We start from the raw sequence: 16,614 nt of genomic DNA, 5'->3' as shown, positions 1-16,614 counted from the left end.
TTATAGTGAAGTGACGTTAACAAAAAAGGGAGTGGCAAAATCAGTAGCCTAAAATATCTCTTCTTTCATATTTTAATAGTTTGAATCCAATTTTTGGATCGGAATGAAACCCATATTAAGGGCACAATAGGGCTTGCTATCATTAAGTCAAAACTAAGTTACTCCATGGATGGAAAACATTACGTATAACTCCACAAAGCACTGGGGGGGTGTGCAACAAATGGAACATCAATGGATGTATTCACATATAGGCCAAACCACAGGGGGTGTAAGTGAAGTTTGCCCTTCATATAACGTCCCTTTCCTTGATTTGTCACCCACCATTTGGGTCAACCTTCGTGCCAATTGATAACTGGTTGCAACTACCAGTCCCTTTTCTGTCCTGAATTTTCAAGGGTGAAAATGAGGTAGGGAAAACTCTGTTGTATATGTACAGAAAAATCTATGGTACATCAATCAGATAGGAAGAATTATCAAACACTCTAGATCACTGATCACATATGGAGGTTATCAAATAAGGAATGGAATCCTCTCCCCAGTCCCACAAAGGGGACTGGATGTGTCCTCTACAAGTCCTTTTTAAATCATTCCCAAGTTGATAATCAGGATCGTTCACTATTTAGAACTCTGTTCATAAATCACGTCAAAAAATCATGTTTATAAGATACCGAATGTTTTGCTTTTGAAGCAGATTTATGATGCAAAAAAATAGGAATATGAAATTCAAGATTTACACTAAATCAATCTCGACACGATCCTTGTCAGGTCTAGGTCGTGGTGGCCTATTAATGTTTTATGTTAAAAATCGTACCATAACATGAAGATCGAGTCGCTGAGTCACCCTATCATAAATTCTCACCCATACTCGTACCAAATTGCATGCAACAAATACAAAATCGTGGCATAAACGAAAAAGAGATATACTGATCTGAAACAATTTCCATTACTATAGATACAATTTGAACTAAACCCAAAAATCACAAATCAATAACCATAATAATAAGTCTCAAAAAATTAACTACCATCCCAAGTTTATCACTCCCTACTTAGGGTCAGGAGGTTTGATATAAGCTAGCATTGTATAGAAAGTCTGAGCCACAGTCAGAAGCAGCAAAACAAACGCTGCAAATGCCGAAATAAACGACCACGGACTACGAAAATAAGTATACCGAAAGCTCGCCCACTGAACATGCCACCCGCTCTTGTAATACTTGTTTACCTCGTCAAACAAGTTACCCAGGTAGCTATTTTCGATGTCAAACGTCACGTCTTTCCCCAAATCGTTGATGAACTTGGCCAGCTCCGCGTCCGTCCCGAAATAGTTCTCGACGATGTTCCTGTCCGACAGGAACTCGACGTCCTTCCCCGTGTTGACCAGGCAGTCGAGCAGCGTGGCGTACGTCGTGAAGTGCCTGGTGCACTTGATCTGGCACTGCTCGAACGCGATGCAGTTGATCATGAAGCAGCTCATGAAGGCGTCGATGGAGACCGCGGGCATCTCGATCACGCCGCGCCGGAACTTGACGACCAGGAAGCTGTCCTCGTCGCCCGGCTTGAGGTCTATCCCGGCCCGACGGAGCTTCGATATGCACTGGATCACGTGGCTTTGCGACGAACTCCCCTGTTTTGTCTCCTCGTGATCCGTTGGGATAAAACTTGACCTCAAGAAATCCAACAAATGCCTCCCTGGTGTGCTAGCATGCTTGTTGATTACCTCCTCCGGCCTTTGCAAGGCGTTGTCGAAGAAAATAAGGGCCAATTTGGCCAACGAAGGACCCGATTCTTCCCCCGGCATTAGCGACAAATCGAACAACCGTTGGAGGATGAAAAACGGGATTTGATTTTCTAACCGGATGAAATCCCTCAAGATAAACGAATAAACCCACATGGAAATCAATGGGTCGTCGTGCTCGATCGGGACAACTTTCCCGATCTTCCGGAACAGCTCGACGATAAAGCAACCGTCGAGCACCAAAATCTCCAGAAACTCATCCGTGGTAAAACGGATGGCTTCGGAGTAACACCCTCTGGCTTTGGTTTCCAACGGTTCGATTGCTCTCAAGTAGTCTTCCAAGCTCAACCCCTTGCTCCGGGTTCGATTAAGCAGGTCACCCAAGAACCTCCACTTGTGTTCTTGGATCATCTGGAGGCCGGGTTCGCCGTGGTGGAACGGGCCGACGGAGACTATGTCGGGTTTGTAGGCTTTTCCGTTGATGTCGATGAGGGTCTTGGGGACTCTGTAGATGGAGCAGTTGGAGTGGCCGGAGGACTTGCTGAGGAGTTGCGGGGTGGCCGAGATTCTTTGGTGCATGGATTTTAGTAGGTCTTGTTTGGCTTCCGAGATTTGGATGGTGTGTTGGAGTTCTAGCTCTTGTTCTGGTACTCTTGAATTGCTTCCCATCTCGATTTGATGATTTGGGTTTTCTGGAAACAGGGTAAAATGAGTCTCTAGTTATGGAAGAATTTCGGGTAAAGAAATGGGATCCAAGTTTTGTTGGAACATAATATGGAAAAAGCAAGACTATCTAATTGAGAATCTGATCATATTTGGTCGTTGGACTTTTATTCACGTCTAGAATCCTATCAGCTTGATATTTGTGAAGTGGTGAGTAACTCCAAAGCTTAGGTTATTGATTAAAAATTAAATACGATGGTCCCACAACGTGACCAATATGATGTTTTAGCATCCAATAATGCAATGTGCACCCTAGTATTTCATATAACTAGAGGTGACAATTTTGACCGAGTTTCATAGATTCTCTCAAATTCATACATTTATAATCATTTCAAACCCGCACCATATTCAAATATGATTTCTATTTCGGCCAAGTTAATAAACCGCCGTATGGGTTTAGACGGGTTGGTAATGGATCAAACTTAAAAAAAAATCGTCCATTCTATTAGGGGCTTTTCACATAATAATAGTCGACGACTCCACTCTCTCTCTCGACTCTCCCTCTCTCGACTCTCTCTCTCTATCTCCTGTCAAAACCCTAGCTAGCTATCCGAACAAAGGTAAAAGCCCACCACATGACCTGAACGGGCTCAGACAATGAAGATTCAATTATGAAAGTTCTGAGATGATTTCCTATGCCCCAAGTCTGATTGTACGTTATCGATTGAAGTGGAATTTTTTTTTTTCTTACTGATATTTTCTTGGTGATTTTTGAGTATGGAGTATTGCTAATTTATTTGAGCTTTCTTCTCTAGAGTTTAAATTTGTGTTTCTATATTAGGACACTTACAATGGAAGACAATTTTGATGAGAAGCAAGGCCCTTCGTCTACCATAAAAGGTACTAAGAGGCCCACTTCTATTGCATGGGATGAATTTGATACCTTGCCTGCTAGTGATGATGGAAAAAAAAGGGCCAAGTGTAAAAAGTGTGGGCAAAAGTATGTTGTTGATGGAGCAGTCCAAAAACATGACCAATACGAAATCAACCACAGAAGGCGGCAGTGATTGGAGCTGCCGCAGTGGAGGTGGAGGATATGTACAAGAAAATGTTTTCATTGTCAAAAGTTTTGAACCAGAACGGGAAAGAGGACTAGCTTTTGCCGCCACTAACAATGACGGTGGTGGGGGTGGTAGCAGGACTGGTGTCAATGGGCAAGAACGTGTTAACGGTGACGGTGGCATCAACAGCCGAGTGAAGGAAACAGGAGGCGGTTGCCTGCAGTGGTGGAAGACGATCATACGGTGGTTTAAAAAGACGCAACTGCCGTCCCGATGGCAGAGCGCCCAGATAGAGGAGTGGGATATCGCCACAGTCCCGTGTAGCATATTTTCTAGAGAGAGACTGTCGAGAAATATTGATTTTGATGATTTGGGTTTCTGGAAACAGGGTAAAAGGACTCTTTTGTTATGGAGAGACTGTCGGGTAAAGAAATGGGATTCAAGTTTGGATGATGCTACAGTGTCCTCGGTCATTTTGGAGACACCGTAATTTTTGGCATAATTTTACCATTAGAAGCATAACTAAAATCAATTTCAACCATAACAGAACCCAAACAAGGCATAACCGAGAAATATTCAAAAAACCAACCAATGTATAACTAAACCCAACCAAAGCATAACAAATAAGTTATGCCTTGCTATGGTTTTGGTTATGCCTTGCTATAGTTCTGTTATTCTTGTAATGGATTTTGATTATACTCATAATGATTTTGTTATGCCAAAAGTTACGGTGTCCCCAAAATTACCGGAGACACCGAAGTTATTCCCTTCAAGTTTTGCTGTTTTGGTGGAACCAACCTGAAAGGAGTAGATGGAGGGCCAGGATTCTGGTCAGTGGTTTATTGTGTAGCCCCACTTTGTTCACTTTCTAGTTTTAACAAAAAGTTTTGGATGATGCTATGGTGTACCGGTTATTTTAGGAACACCGTAATTTTTGACATAACTTTACCATTAGGAGCATAAATAAGGCTTGAAGTCGAGGATCTGGACCTGAATCGAGTTCTCAAATGGAGTTCTAGAGAGAGAAGCTCTAAATGCTAGAGAGAGAAAGCGCAGAGGAACTTTCTCTCTCCTCCCTCTTCGTCATTTATAGTTGGAATGGGCGTTTAGAATTTCCCGCCCATCATTTCATCGTCGAACCACTCGCCAATTGCAGCAAGACACGTGGCCACTCATAGCTCTCCCCATGCCAGCCGTCTCTTCGTATGCCAAGATGTCCTTTCAACTAACATACCTATCCAAATGCTCGACAGTTGTCACCCTCATATGGGGCTCGGATTAATTCATTGCAATATCGAAGGAAGATCCTTGGTTTGGGCCGAAGCTCGGCCTAATCGGAAATCAATCCATACCGAGCAGAGGGCCTTGGCATGAATTGAGGGGCTATTGTAGCAAGCCGAGCAAAATAGCGCGTGCCGTATCGAACGAGATCTAGTGGTCCAATTTAATCCAAGTTATTTTACCCTTGATGTTCGGCATGCCGACGGTATCATATCCGAGGGATCTGTTAATTACGATTCGCTTAATCGACTCGGCCTCCGGTCCCCTTACGAACAGGAAACATGTTCGGTCAGGGACTCTCCGACGGTCGCACCCCACGCTCGGTCCCGAGCGAGCGTGGTCATCACTCCAGCTCACCCGCATGGGAACAACAACCTCTGTCGTGGTGACGTTCGTGACGTCATCCGAGCGGTTATCAGGATAAGGATAGGGGCATGTTAAGGTGCCAGCTCATCCTATAAACGGTTACAAAACCCTAAATGTGGCGTGAGGGTGACATCAGCCGACGCGTGTCGAGCAATGGTGCAATCTTGAAGATCAAGCTAGGAAATCTCTATAAATACCTCATTATGCCTTTCAGGAAGAGGTAAGCAGAAAATAACCCTAAAAACCCTAGTTCTTGCTTCTTGATTTCTCTCTGCAAGTATACTCTTGCACCAGAGGGCCATTCTGGAAATCCTTCGGTGTGGTCTTTAGTCGTGCTTTATTTTGCAGGGCAAGGAGAAGGTTAGGAGCAGGTCTCAAACCCTTGGTCCAAAAGAGCGAACCACTTCGAATGGAGCCCCACAGATTTAAGTCGAGTTCCTTCAAATTTGAGCGGTCTATTGTTCGAATTAAAATTCGAGTTGTCCATTGTCGAGATGGATGACCAGATCGTCCGCATTACACATGTATTGTGGGAGTGCACTACAACACCCATCTCCAAGAGCTGAATAGATAGCAAAAAGTCGTTTCATTTACATGCCGCCGCCAAAACCCACTATAAGGACATTTTGATATGAAAAAAATTATTCACAGGGAGTCGTGAATAAGATTAAAACAGAAAAAAATTAAAACAGCAGGCAATAATCCTTGAACACCTCAGCCAATTTGACCTCTCACACGTGCGAACAAAATAGCTCAAACCTCCACCACTAGGGGTGTAAACGAGCCGAGCCGAACCGAGCTTCAGCAAGTTCGAGCTCGGCTCGTTTACTAAATGAGCCAAAAACTCGAGCTCAAGCTCGGCTCAAGCCTTAACGAGCCGAGGTCTTAACGAGTTAAGCTTAGTTATTTACTAAACGAGCCTTTTTAATCGAGTAGAGCCTCCCTTAACGAGCCGAGCTTTTGTCGAATGAGCTGAGTTGAGCCGAACCTTAACGAGCCGAACCGAGCAGATCAAGCTCGCGAGCTGCTCGGTTCGTTTACAGCCCACCCGAATCAAACGTCATCCTATTCAACTATGGTAACACACTAATGGAGTATAAGTTAGACTATTGAAAAGGACTGTGAAATTAATGAGCTATTGAAATTTTTATGAGGCGTGGCCAAACTGGCTCAGAAACTTGCATATGTTAAAAAAGTAATGGATGATAGAGGATTCCATCCAAATACAATGGTTGGCTGTTGAGGGCCACAGCCACCCCCAATTTTGAAAATTTTATTCTCGAATTATCTAGTAACTTTTTTTTGTTTACATATGAAAAATAACCTCTCGGCTTTTCCGTAATTTTAAAAAGAATTTGAAACTTAGACCACATCGGATGTCGTTGATTCCCATGTTAGGCATCTCGTTTTGTTTTTTATAGAATTTTTGGACGGCTCGGATTGGCCCGGCGCGGCCGTCGGTCCCTATAGCAAGACTCAAAGAAAACGGATTGGATGACATTGAAAACAATTGGAAAGTTGAAGTATTTTTATGCCGAAATTGAAAGGTGAATGACCAAAATGAATTTTTGGTCAAAATCGAAGGAATATAAAAGAAATTTTCCCAAACTTATGACATACAAACACACGTTCTTTTCTCATTTGCGAACACAAATCCATTCTAAGTTCTCTTTCGTTGGGACCAAAAAAGCCCGCGTCCCTCTGTCTTAATTTGTTGGGACTATACCACTCCTCAATTTTGTCTCTCTTTTTTTCCTCTTTTAGTAAATATGATTGTTTTTAATTTGTGGATTCGTGTAAAAATATGAGAATGGTGTATACTGGTGCATATTTTACAAGAAATAATGTACATTGTTCGACTCAAGAAGTCAATATTGGCCACCCGTATAAGAAGTCCAGGTTCGGTCCTGATTCCATCCTCTTCAAATTGAACAAGTGGCTAGGACAATAGTGAATTCATATACAATAATTCTATGTACCCACCCAATTTCAGTGGTGGAGGGAGCATGGGACAAGCGGGGGCATGTGCCCCCACTCAATTTTTAAAAAAATTTAAGATTTTAAAATGTATATTTTGTATTTTGTCTAGTTAATTGTATTTCATAAATTTACTTTTATTCTGTCTAAGACATGTTCAATATCATTTCATTTTCAATTTTTTATTTCACATATTTGAACATTGTCATTACACTAGCGAACGAAATGAGATATCTAATGTGAAAAATAGCAGCCACTTACTAATTGGAACTCTCTACTGCATAATGTCCAAAATTCAAAAATGCCTAAATCATGTGTTATACATTTTATACTTTAGCAATTATTAACAATGGGAGCAATATTGCTAAATATTGCATTGGAAATTGCTCTTAGACTTGATACGCTAAGACAATTCAAGCAATTCTATTGTTTTTATATTCTATATAATTTACTATATTAATAAATATGTTAGGTTTAATAATTCTTAGCACAAACGTTTTAACGTTGCTTAGTACGAAATTTTTTGGTTGAAATGTATTTAAAAATTGCCTCCACTTACATAAATTTTTGGCTACGCCACTGCCCAACTTACTTCGAAATTGTCCTGAAAGGAGTAATCAACAATAGTAATCAATAGTCCAGACTCAACCACCAATTGGGTCAAGCTTCGCGTCAATTGCTAACTGGTTTGATTGCAACCACCGGTCCTTTTTTCGGTCATTACTTATCAAGGATAAAAATGCGGAAGGGAAAACTCAGTTTTGTATTTGCACAGAAAATATATCTATGATCCATCAATAAGATAGGATCAAGACTGGTGATATGGGCATTATTTTCTTGTTCGAGAAATAAAAATATGACATTAAAGCTACAGCTCTTTCATTTACGTACGTACTACATTTCAATAGCACAAGATGAGAAATTTTGCGTGGACCAAGTCCATGATATATAGAGGTTACCAAAGCAGGAATGGGTTCCTCCCCCGTGCCCTTCGTGGAAGTAGATGGTATTGTCTGGGAGAAAATTATTACTTACTCCTAAAGCACTGATCCAACGACTTTTTTTATCATATATTCATGTAATCTCTAATACTAAGTTTGTGGCTCTCACATAAATATATTGTGGAAAAGTCATACGTCTATCGTCATCCATTGACAGTGGTTAAAGCATCATATGACAATGCTCCAACAACATTGAATAATCACTCATGCCGAAGGGTTTTTTGGGTCCTTCCAGAGCACCGTTCACTTTTTGGAATTATACTATCACTCATGTCAAAAATAATGTTCATAGGATATTGTTTTTATGTTTTCGCAACATATTTAGCAGCAAAAATAAGGGTCAGTTTTCAATAATTTTTTGTCTTCAGACTAATTGTTAGTGTAACACCCCGATTTTTCAAATAAATTTCGAAGGCATTTGATAATAAAATTTTATTGAAATAACTCCAGAGCGATTCTAGTCTTGATACATATATCCCAAGCATACACAATCTCTGTCCCTAGTATTCCTCATGTGTTCGACTGCTCCTCCATTGAATTCTGCACCCTCTGGTAAATTGATCGCCGAAGTAACCGATTTGCCAAGATACAGACATATCCGTGAGTGATAAATCACTCAGTAGAATAATCCATCCCAACTACCCATCTTACATTACAGCTAGCAGGTAACGACATAATATCAAAGTATGATAGTAAAACAGATATAACACATAAACTGATTCATTACTATCCTTTAGCCTAATGTGTGATCCAAGATCTCATCCGCGAGATCTTTCCTCCCCAACCGCTAATCATGCCCTGTTCTATGAGATCACTTTCTTTTGTTGTCACAAATACACCTAAGTTATATACCGAGTGTGTATTCTAATAACTACAAACAAAGGGAAAGCTTATCATGCCATTGTATGACTAGGGTTCGCCTATCTTAATCATCACTGGACTCCCGCCAGTTTCAAATCATCACTGGACTTCCCGTCAGTTAAATCATCACTGGACTACCCGCCAGTTTATCAATTCACATCTCACAATCCGCCTGCAGGCAATCTCTAATATCATAAAACTCTTCAATTTCCATTACCTAACACCATCTAGGTGAATTTTATTCGCATACCACCTCATGACTCTAAGGTCCAATCTAGCATATAAATCAAGAGTTTAAATAATCAAAGTAATAATTGAAATAAATAATAAGCGTAGAAATCAAATTACTTTTTATGGATGGGCCGTTGCCCTTAATCTTGTATGGCCAAGAAGTTAAGTATTATTAACGGAAATCTTTATTAATAAAGAAAATTAATTTTGTTCAATTACTAATAAGCTTGTATTAGTTTGTAAAATACTTTCTTATAATACTAATATAATAGATAAGGGTCAAATAATACTTTACATTATAATGACATTATCATTTTATTTTTTTGTTACAATACCCATTTAACATTTAAGTTGCAGAAATAAAAGTAAAACTATTATCACTATCAAGTGCTTTTATACAAATAAGACATTTGATAAAATATATTTTAAAAAACAAAACAAAACGTTTTTGTTGCTAAAGCATAGACTTTAGTAAACTCAGGGGCTTAATCATAATATGTTATGAATTCTTATGGACCAAAATCAATATACTAGATAAGCTAAGGGGGTTAACTCTAGTTTCAGTGTTATTTATTTTTTTTAAATACCCACGATTATATACAGTGGGTTTTCGAAACAGGAGCCGAGCAACGCCATTTTCAGCCGCGCGACGTCGGGTTGGATTTTTTTCATCCCGGAACGTTAAACACCAGTACGTAATCACATACTATACTTAGGAGAAGGTATGGGAGGGATTATAATATCTCGAATTCGATCGAAAAATACAGCGAACGGTTTCGGTGAATTTTTGCCAAACGACCAGAACGATAGACTTTGATTCGGGACTGACTTCAGACAAGTGGGTGACGTTGCTAGGATGCTTCGGAATTTGGTGGGCACGGTGTGAACCGAATTCGGGTTTGGGTGAATACGAACCGTAAACCCACCTCACTTTTTTCTTTTCTTTTCTTTTCTTGACCTCCATGGACGGTGCTCGAACTCCCACTATTTTTTTTCCAGTGGCGGTGGTTTTGTGTGCTGTTATTTCCGGAGGGAGGGAGAGGTATTTATAGAGATGGAGTGGAGAGGGGTACAAGGAATGGGAGAGGATAATGTGGCAATTGAATGGTTGGAAAAGATAAAAATGTTAGCCGAAAAATAAAAATAGGGGGGATGTTTGGCTCGATGTGGAGAGAGAGAGAGAGAGTAAAAAAAATTGTTTTGGAAAAAGTTATGGTGCATGTGGCACACAATACAATTTGTAAATAATCATACCGGAATAAAATTTGTAAATCTTAAAAAAAAAAATTGGGTTGAAAATCTGGGTTGTTACAGTTAGAGTCAAGTTCTTTTTGCTATTGTAATTGTACGTGAGTAGAATGACATACCTCAAATTTGTGAGAACATGGACTTCAGTTCATTTAGACAATAAGGCTATGTTTTAATGACCAAAATCTTCAATAAAAATAGGAATAGGATGACTAGGAATCAAATTTTTAGAAATTTCCTTGAGTAGGAATAGGTATATTAGGGATTAAATTCCTCGAAATATAATACCTAAAGTAATTTCATTCTAGTGTTTAAATTAATTCACTAATCTTATACAGGAAACAATTATTTTTGAAAATTTATCAAAATCAACATTTCCTTCTTTTTTTTATTAATTGAGTCAGAAATCTAAGATTACTATGGGGTAATGGATGAATATTATTTCTACTCAATTTGGGAATGTGATTCAATTTCTGGTTAGATGTGTCATCAGGAATCACGCTTCTATTCATGTTCGTTAAAGAAGGGAAATGTTAGGGGCACATCAATGTGTCACACCCCAACTACACCTCTCTCACATGCATGTGTGAGAATTCTACAATAAATGCTAGGGACTCACATGTATTTGAAAGGGGTATGGTTGAGATGTGACAAATTAATTTGCCTCTAGCATCTCCCGTTAAGGAAATAGAGTCTCACGTTACTTGAGAAAGAAATGAGTGATAACTTTATAACACTTATTGCCAATTGATATTGAGATGAATATAAAGTTTTCACAATTTCTATTCCAAACGTGGGTATAGAACCGACCAAGGATAAGCTCCACAAGCCTGCCGGCTTGGATAACCAATTTTTTTCTTGTAAAAAATATATACAGAATTATAAACCCAACAAAAATATATAATTGGAAAGGTGCCTCCCCCAACCCTAAGCGGTTGAAGTTCTAAAGATAGGAGAAAGATATATACACGAAAACAATACCAATTAATCTATTATTCTCTTAAGGCCCCGTTTGGATGCGGGATTAGGTTTGGGGATATTATGTAAGAATGGGGGATTGGATAGTAGGGGGTATTGGTTAATATAGAATGACCCACATTTATGGAGGGGGTATTAAATAATACTTGGTTTGGATGAGGTATTAGAAATGGGGGATAAAATAATACTCCTACTTGATTTGGATGAAGGATTAATTGGGGGTATAAGGAAGGGGTATTGATGTAAAAAGCTGTTAAATGATTTTTTTGCCCTTATGCAGTCCCAAACTTAAATATATATTACGTTATATATATAATTACAAATATAATTAATCTTTCACACTTTAAGCCTTAATATTTAATTTTACTAACAAATGTACTAATTTAATGATATTAAAAAATAAAAAGTCAGTTTTAATTTGGTAAAAATTATTATTTTTATAAAATTATTATTTTTTATTTTTTTAGAAAAATACATTGTTTGGTAGTTGAAAATGTGTCCAACAATTTTGTTAGGTGAATTCCCATGTGGCCAACATATTTTGTTGGTGAAAATGTGCCTAACTAATTAGGTTGGTAAATTTTTTCCTTATAAATTGTTCCCATGTCTCTTCTTCTCATTTCACAACTCATATTCATTCAAAAAAATAGTTTATCCTTTCGTTGGTCAATCATATTGATGGCACGCCGAATTTGGACCAAGGCGGAGGAAGAAATGTTATTAACAAACGTTACGACCCTTGTAGATCAAGGAATTTGGAATGGCGAGGCTGGTGGTTTGCATCCCGCCAACTTGGAATATCTTCAAAATCAAATGCAAACTTCTTTTCCTCAAGCAGGTATTGAACGAAATCATATCCTAGGGAAGATGAAGTACTGGAAACAGGATTATTTCTGCGTAACCGAAATGCTGAGCCGTCCTTGGTTTGGGTGGGATTCATGTCACACCTTGGATTTTTAACATAATAATAATTGCATTTCTGATAATAGACCATCACGATAATACTTCATAATGTCCCAAAATGTTTCTCATAATCCATCCGAGTGAACAACAAGTTTATAAGCTTACAATAATGGCACTCCGGCCCTAATTTCCTAGACAATAATCCAAGGGAGTGTAAGTCAAAAGAATATAATTGAAATTACGATTACATCTTCAAAAGGGTTTTACAAAAGATGCCATAGTAATTCCTCGGTTTTAGCTTTTAAAAGTATAGTCAAACTGCACAGCAAGCACTCCATGTCAATGTCCCTGAGAGGTACCTGAAAAATAATAATAGGTTGAGCTACACTAGCCCAGTAGAGAAATCTTTGCTCAAACTATATGCTAATGAGATGGATAATGCACCGAGATGAACATTGATACAAGAAAGTTTCCCACGTGTACAAGAGCAAGAGAATAATACCTAATAATCAACACCGTTCATATTCACGTCATTTAATAATCTCTAAATTCCCCATTTTCATTATATCAAGTATTCTCGATTTCATTTCCGGGCATTTGGGACCCCGTGCGTCTCATATTCGTTCCGCCATCACACCGTGCGGTGGATCCGTGGTTTTCTAGTGCACTTCCGGACATTTGGGACCCCGTGCGTCCTGTTTCCGGCATCCCACCTCATAGTGGTTTCGTGGCTTTCTTCGTATCATTTTATCGTTCTAAATTGTGATTTTTCATTCTACAAGCCTAAATACCGTAAAGCACGAAATATGACAAGTCCGTATCATTCATAAAACATGCCACAATACTCACATAATAACCCGAATGCATAGACAAAGGAACGAGTATCATATTCATTTAGTTTTACACTTTTCTTGATTATAACGAGGGCCAAAAGAGTGGGGACGAACGAGTCGTTGGAACACGAGCAACAAGGTTTAGAGGTGATTAGAATGTAATTGGGGAGTGTTAGAAGTGATCGGGAATCAATACAATCGACGAATGATCAATAGAGTTCAAAATAGTTTTTCTGAGTCATTGGTACCGATATATCAAAAAGTAGGTATCAATACCATACCAATCCAGTTAGCAATCAGAATCAAGATATCAGTACCTCAAAAATTAGGTATCGGTACCAAAGGTACTGGTACCTCAAAAAAGTGGTATCGGTACCACTCATTACAGTGGACGATTTGTAGAAAAATCAAAAGAGAGCATAACTTCGAATTCAACCATTTAGAGCTCGATTTTGGGCACACAACCCACTCATACACATGTAGAGAGAGTAAGAATTCCCTACCTCAATTACCAAAGCCGAACCCAAAGAGATCGATCAAGCTGTAAATCTCCAAAGTCGAAACCAAGCAAGAAAACTTCTCTCCGAGCTAAACCCAACGAGATACGAGCTCCAATACGCGTAGAGGTGAAAGATTGAAGGATGTTTTGTGTGGGTTTTGAGTGATTAAGTGGGATTTTGGGTGTTGGAGGAAGAGAGAGAGAGTTGCCAAGAGGGAGAGAGATCGGGAGTTAGAGAGAGAGTGTGAGGAGTATCATACTCCTCTACACACACACCCACACATATATGTACTACCCACACTTCAAATTGCACATAAACCCTCCTCAAACAATTCCATCACATTCACCCTAATTCATTTAAACTCAATAAATCCATATTTTCCTCCATTAAAATAGCAAATAAGCCTTTTATTAATTTCTAAAAAATACGGGTCCTTACAATTCAAATGAAAACAAAGTTGTGGCAGAATATGAAGTTTGGATTGAATTAATCCGAGTAAGTAAATATCATATAAAGTATTTTCGGTAAATTTCATTTTATATAAAGTCTTGTTTAATAAATTTTCTAAAATGTTTTCCCTAACTTGATGTAGGATCGGTCAGAAGTGAGACGTTATCGGGACATGCAAGTTCCTAATTTCAATCGATTGTGTCATATTTTTTATCGTCGGGGAAACTAGAAGGTCGAATTTGAAGGCATGTGTTCGAAGAATAAATTTGTACTTGTGAAATAAATGGATATGCCTTTTCATGGCTTCCTAATTTGTGTTATGTATGTGCTTGAGGGTGTATTTCTATTGGTCCTTTGTATTGTAACATTATTTTCAAGTGAAATTTTGAACCACCCAAGAATTTATCTCTTTCATATGTTAGTTTTGAACTGAATATTCGAACGAATATGTAATCATGTGATTGACGAAATAAAACATACAACTTACGAAATTCTTATAACTTATATAGTCTTTTCAACCTAATTTGTCCAAATTCTTAAAATAAAACTTACAACTTCATTCCGAATCGAACAAATGTACCAATAAAATACAACATATTAAACCTAACAAAAAAATTACAACAAAGTATGTCGTTAGACTAGTTTGATGTTGAAGTTCCAAACCACTTGTGGATGTCGAACCACTGTCACTTGATTGATGTTTGGTTCTGGCCAACTACATGTCTTGAATGAGCCGGTATCTTTTCTCATGAAATGCTAACAATGCTTCTTCCGCTTCGTTTAATGTGTTGTACTTTTTCTTCAAGTTCCCTGGGTATCCATTAACTTGTAGTTGCGTAGCCGCCCAACTTGTATATATTCCCGGTTTACGGCCAACGAAAATCACCCAATAGTTTTTTTTATCTTCACTCCCCATCGGAAAATCAATTAGGATACAACAATATCGATATTTCAATGTGAAATAATATTAATAGTATGCTTAGAAAATCTATTTGGCTCAGATATATTTGACCGGCACATAGTGCACTACTTGGCTACAAGTTATGTTGCCGAACGGTGATTGAACTGTTGACCCTCATAACTTGTCTCGCGCCAAGATAAGTGACTTGCCTTCAAATGTCTCTTTTATATCATCATGGCCTAAATATAAGAAAAAGAAGCCCAAAAACCTGCCACAAAACTATCTCAAAACATGCCACAAAATAACAGTAAAGTATGCCAAAAAGAAGCCCAAATAACAGCAACCAAACATGGCCATAAACCACCAAAAAATAGCCCACAATGATCAGCAACATAACCACCAAAAAATAACCCAAAACAACCTCAAAAACTCATGCCAAAACACACCAGTAGCAGGACACACTTAGGACATGGTTAGGATACATCTTGAACACACACACACACACACCATGCCAAAATACCACCATAACACAAGCCACACCTGCACCTCCCCTAGACACACACACACACGCTGCACCTCCTCCATGTATTAACATATATTATCTAAAAAAATAGCCAAAAACAGTCACCCCCTTCCCAAAAAAATGAATGTTCTCAATTACTAAATATTTGGCTCAGATTCACACATTTTCGATGCACTTGAAGGCTGCAACATGAGTTGCCAATTGGTTGTCTAATGTTACCCCGCCTAAGTGCCAAATATGTATTATACAAAAAATTCATCATAGCCAATAAATAATGGAAAAGGGCCCGAACCACATACTACAACATTAGTTTTCAAATTTTCCATAACAGAAACCAACAAACTAGGAGAATTTTTAGATTTTCTGAGTTTGGCATGCTATTTTTCTACAGTCATCTATCCACAAACACATTAGTAGCAGCACACATTAGGATAGAGTTAGGACACAGGATACAGCTTGGACACACACACACACACACACACACAGAGTCCACTAGACAGCAAAAACACATGCCAAAACACGACCATAACACAGGCCACACCTACACAGCCACCCCTAATCTAGAAAACAGCCTAGAAACCACATCCCGACAGCAAAACAGCCCTGAAAACAGCATGCCAAACCCAGAAACTGCAAAACCGAAAACTGCAAAACTGCATGCCAAACCCAGTAATAGGAAATTACAGTAACAGAAGCAGCCTTGAAAACTACAGAAAAGGCTATAATAACCCAGATACAGCAAGCAAAAACCCAGGAACAACACAGAAACCACATGGAAACATCTAACTCAGAAAAATTTCATCATCGCCACTAGTTACCACTAGTTAACAACCTGAAAAAATAGCCCAGAAATCACATGGAAACATCCCACAAAGCAGCCAAAACACTGCACTACAGTATGCCAAAATCAGCCCTGATTCCACTGCTAAACTTCATCAACTCATTGGCAGTCCACACACACACACACATATACACACACACACATACACACACACACACACACACCTGCACAGACCTGAAAAGTGGACTGCATTTTCACTAATTTCTACACCTGCTCCACATATGAACATAACCACAGGTGAAAACAGGATTGGGCTCAGTCAAT

The 16,614-nt window shown here is 38.8% G+C and overlaps 1 protein-coding gene across 1 annotated transcript; it reads right to left on the bottom strand.

The window, feature by feature from the left end:
• Positions 1 to 924: 924 nt before the first annotated feature.
• On the bottom strand, positions 925 to 2,564 carry LOC131318383 (UPF0481 protein At3g47200-like). The gene has a single exon (XM_058348089.1). The coding sequence runs from the start codon at positions 2,399 to 2,401 to the stop codon at positions 1,043 to 1,045; it is 1,359 nt and encodes a 452-aa protein (XP_058204072.1). The 5' UTR covers positions 2,402 to 2,564; the 3' UTR covers positions 925 to 1,042.
• Between the last annotated feature and the right edge of the window lie 14,050 nt (positions 2,565 to 16,614).

The sequence above is a fragment of the Rhododendron vialii genome, chromosome 3a, assembly GCF_030253575.1.
Source record: "Rhododendron vialii isolate Sample 1 chromosome 3a, ASM3025357v1".
Classification (NCBI taxonomy): Eukaryota; Viridiplantae; Streptophyta; class Magnoliopsida; order Ericales; family Ericaceae; genus Rhododendron; species Rhododendron vialii.
The sequence above is the reverse complement of the archived record's forward strand: the minus strand, read 5'-3'. Positions and strand labels throughout refer to the sequence as shown.

What these genes read in the sequence shown, in the direction of transcription:
- LOC131318383 (XM_058348089.1), bottom strand. Translation starts at nt 2,401, where the DNA reads ATGGGAAGCAATTCAAGAGTACCAGAACAAGAGCTAGAACTCCAACAC.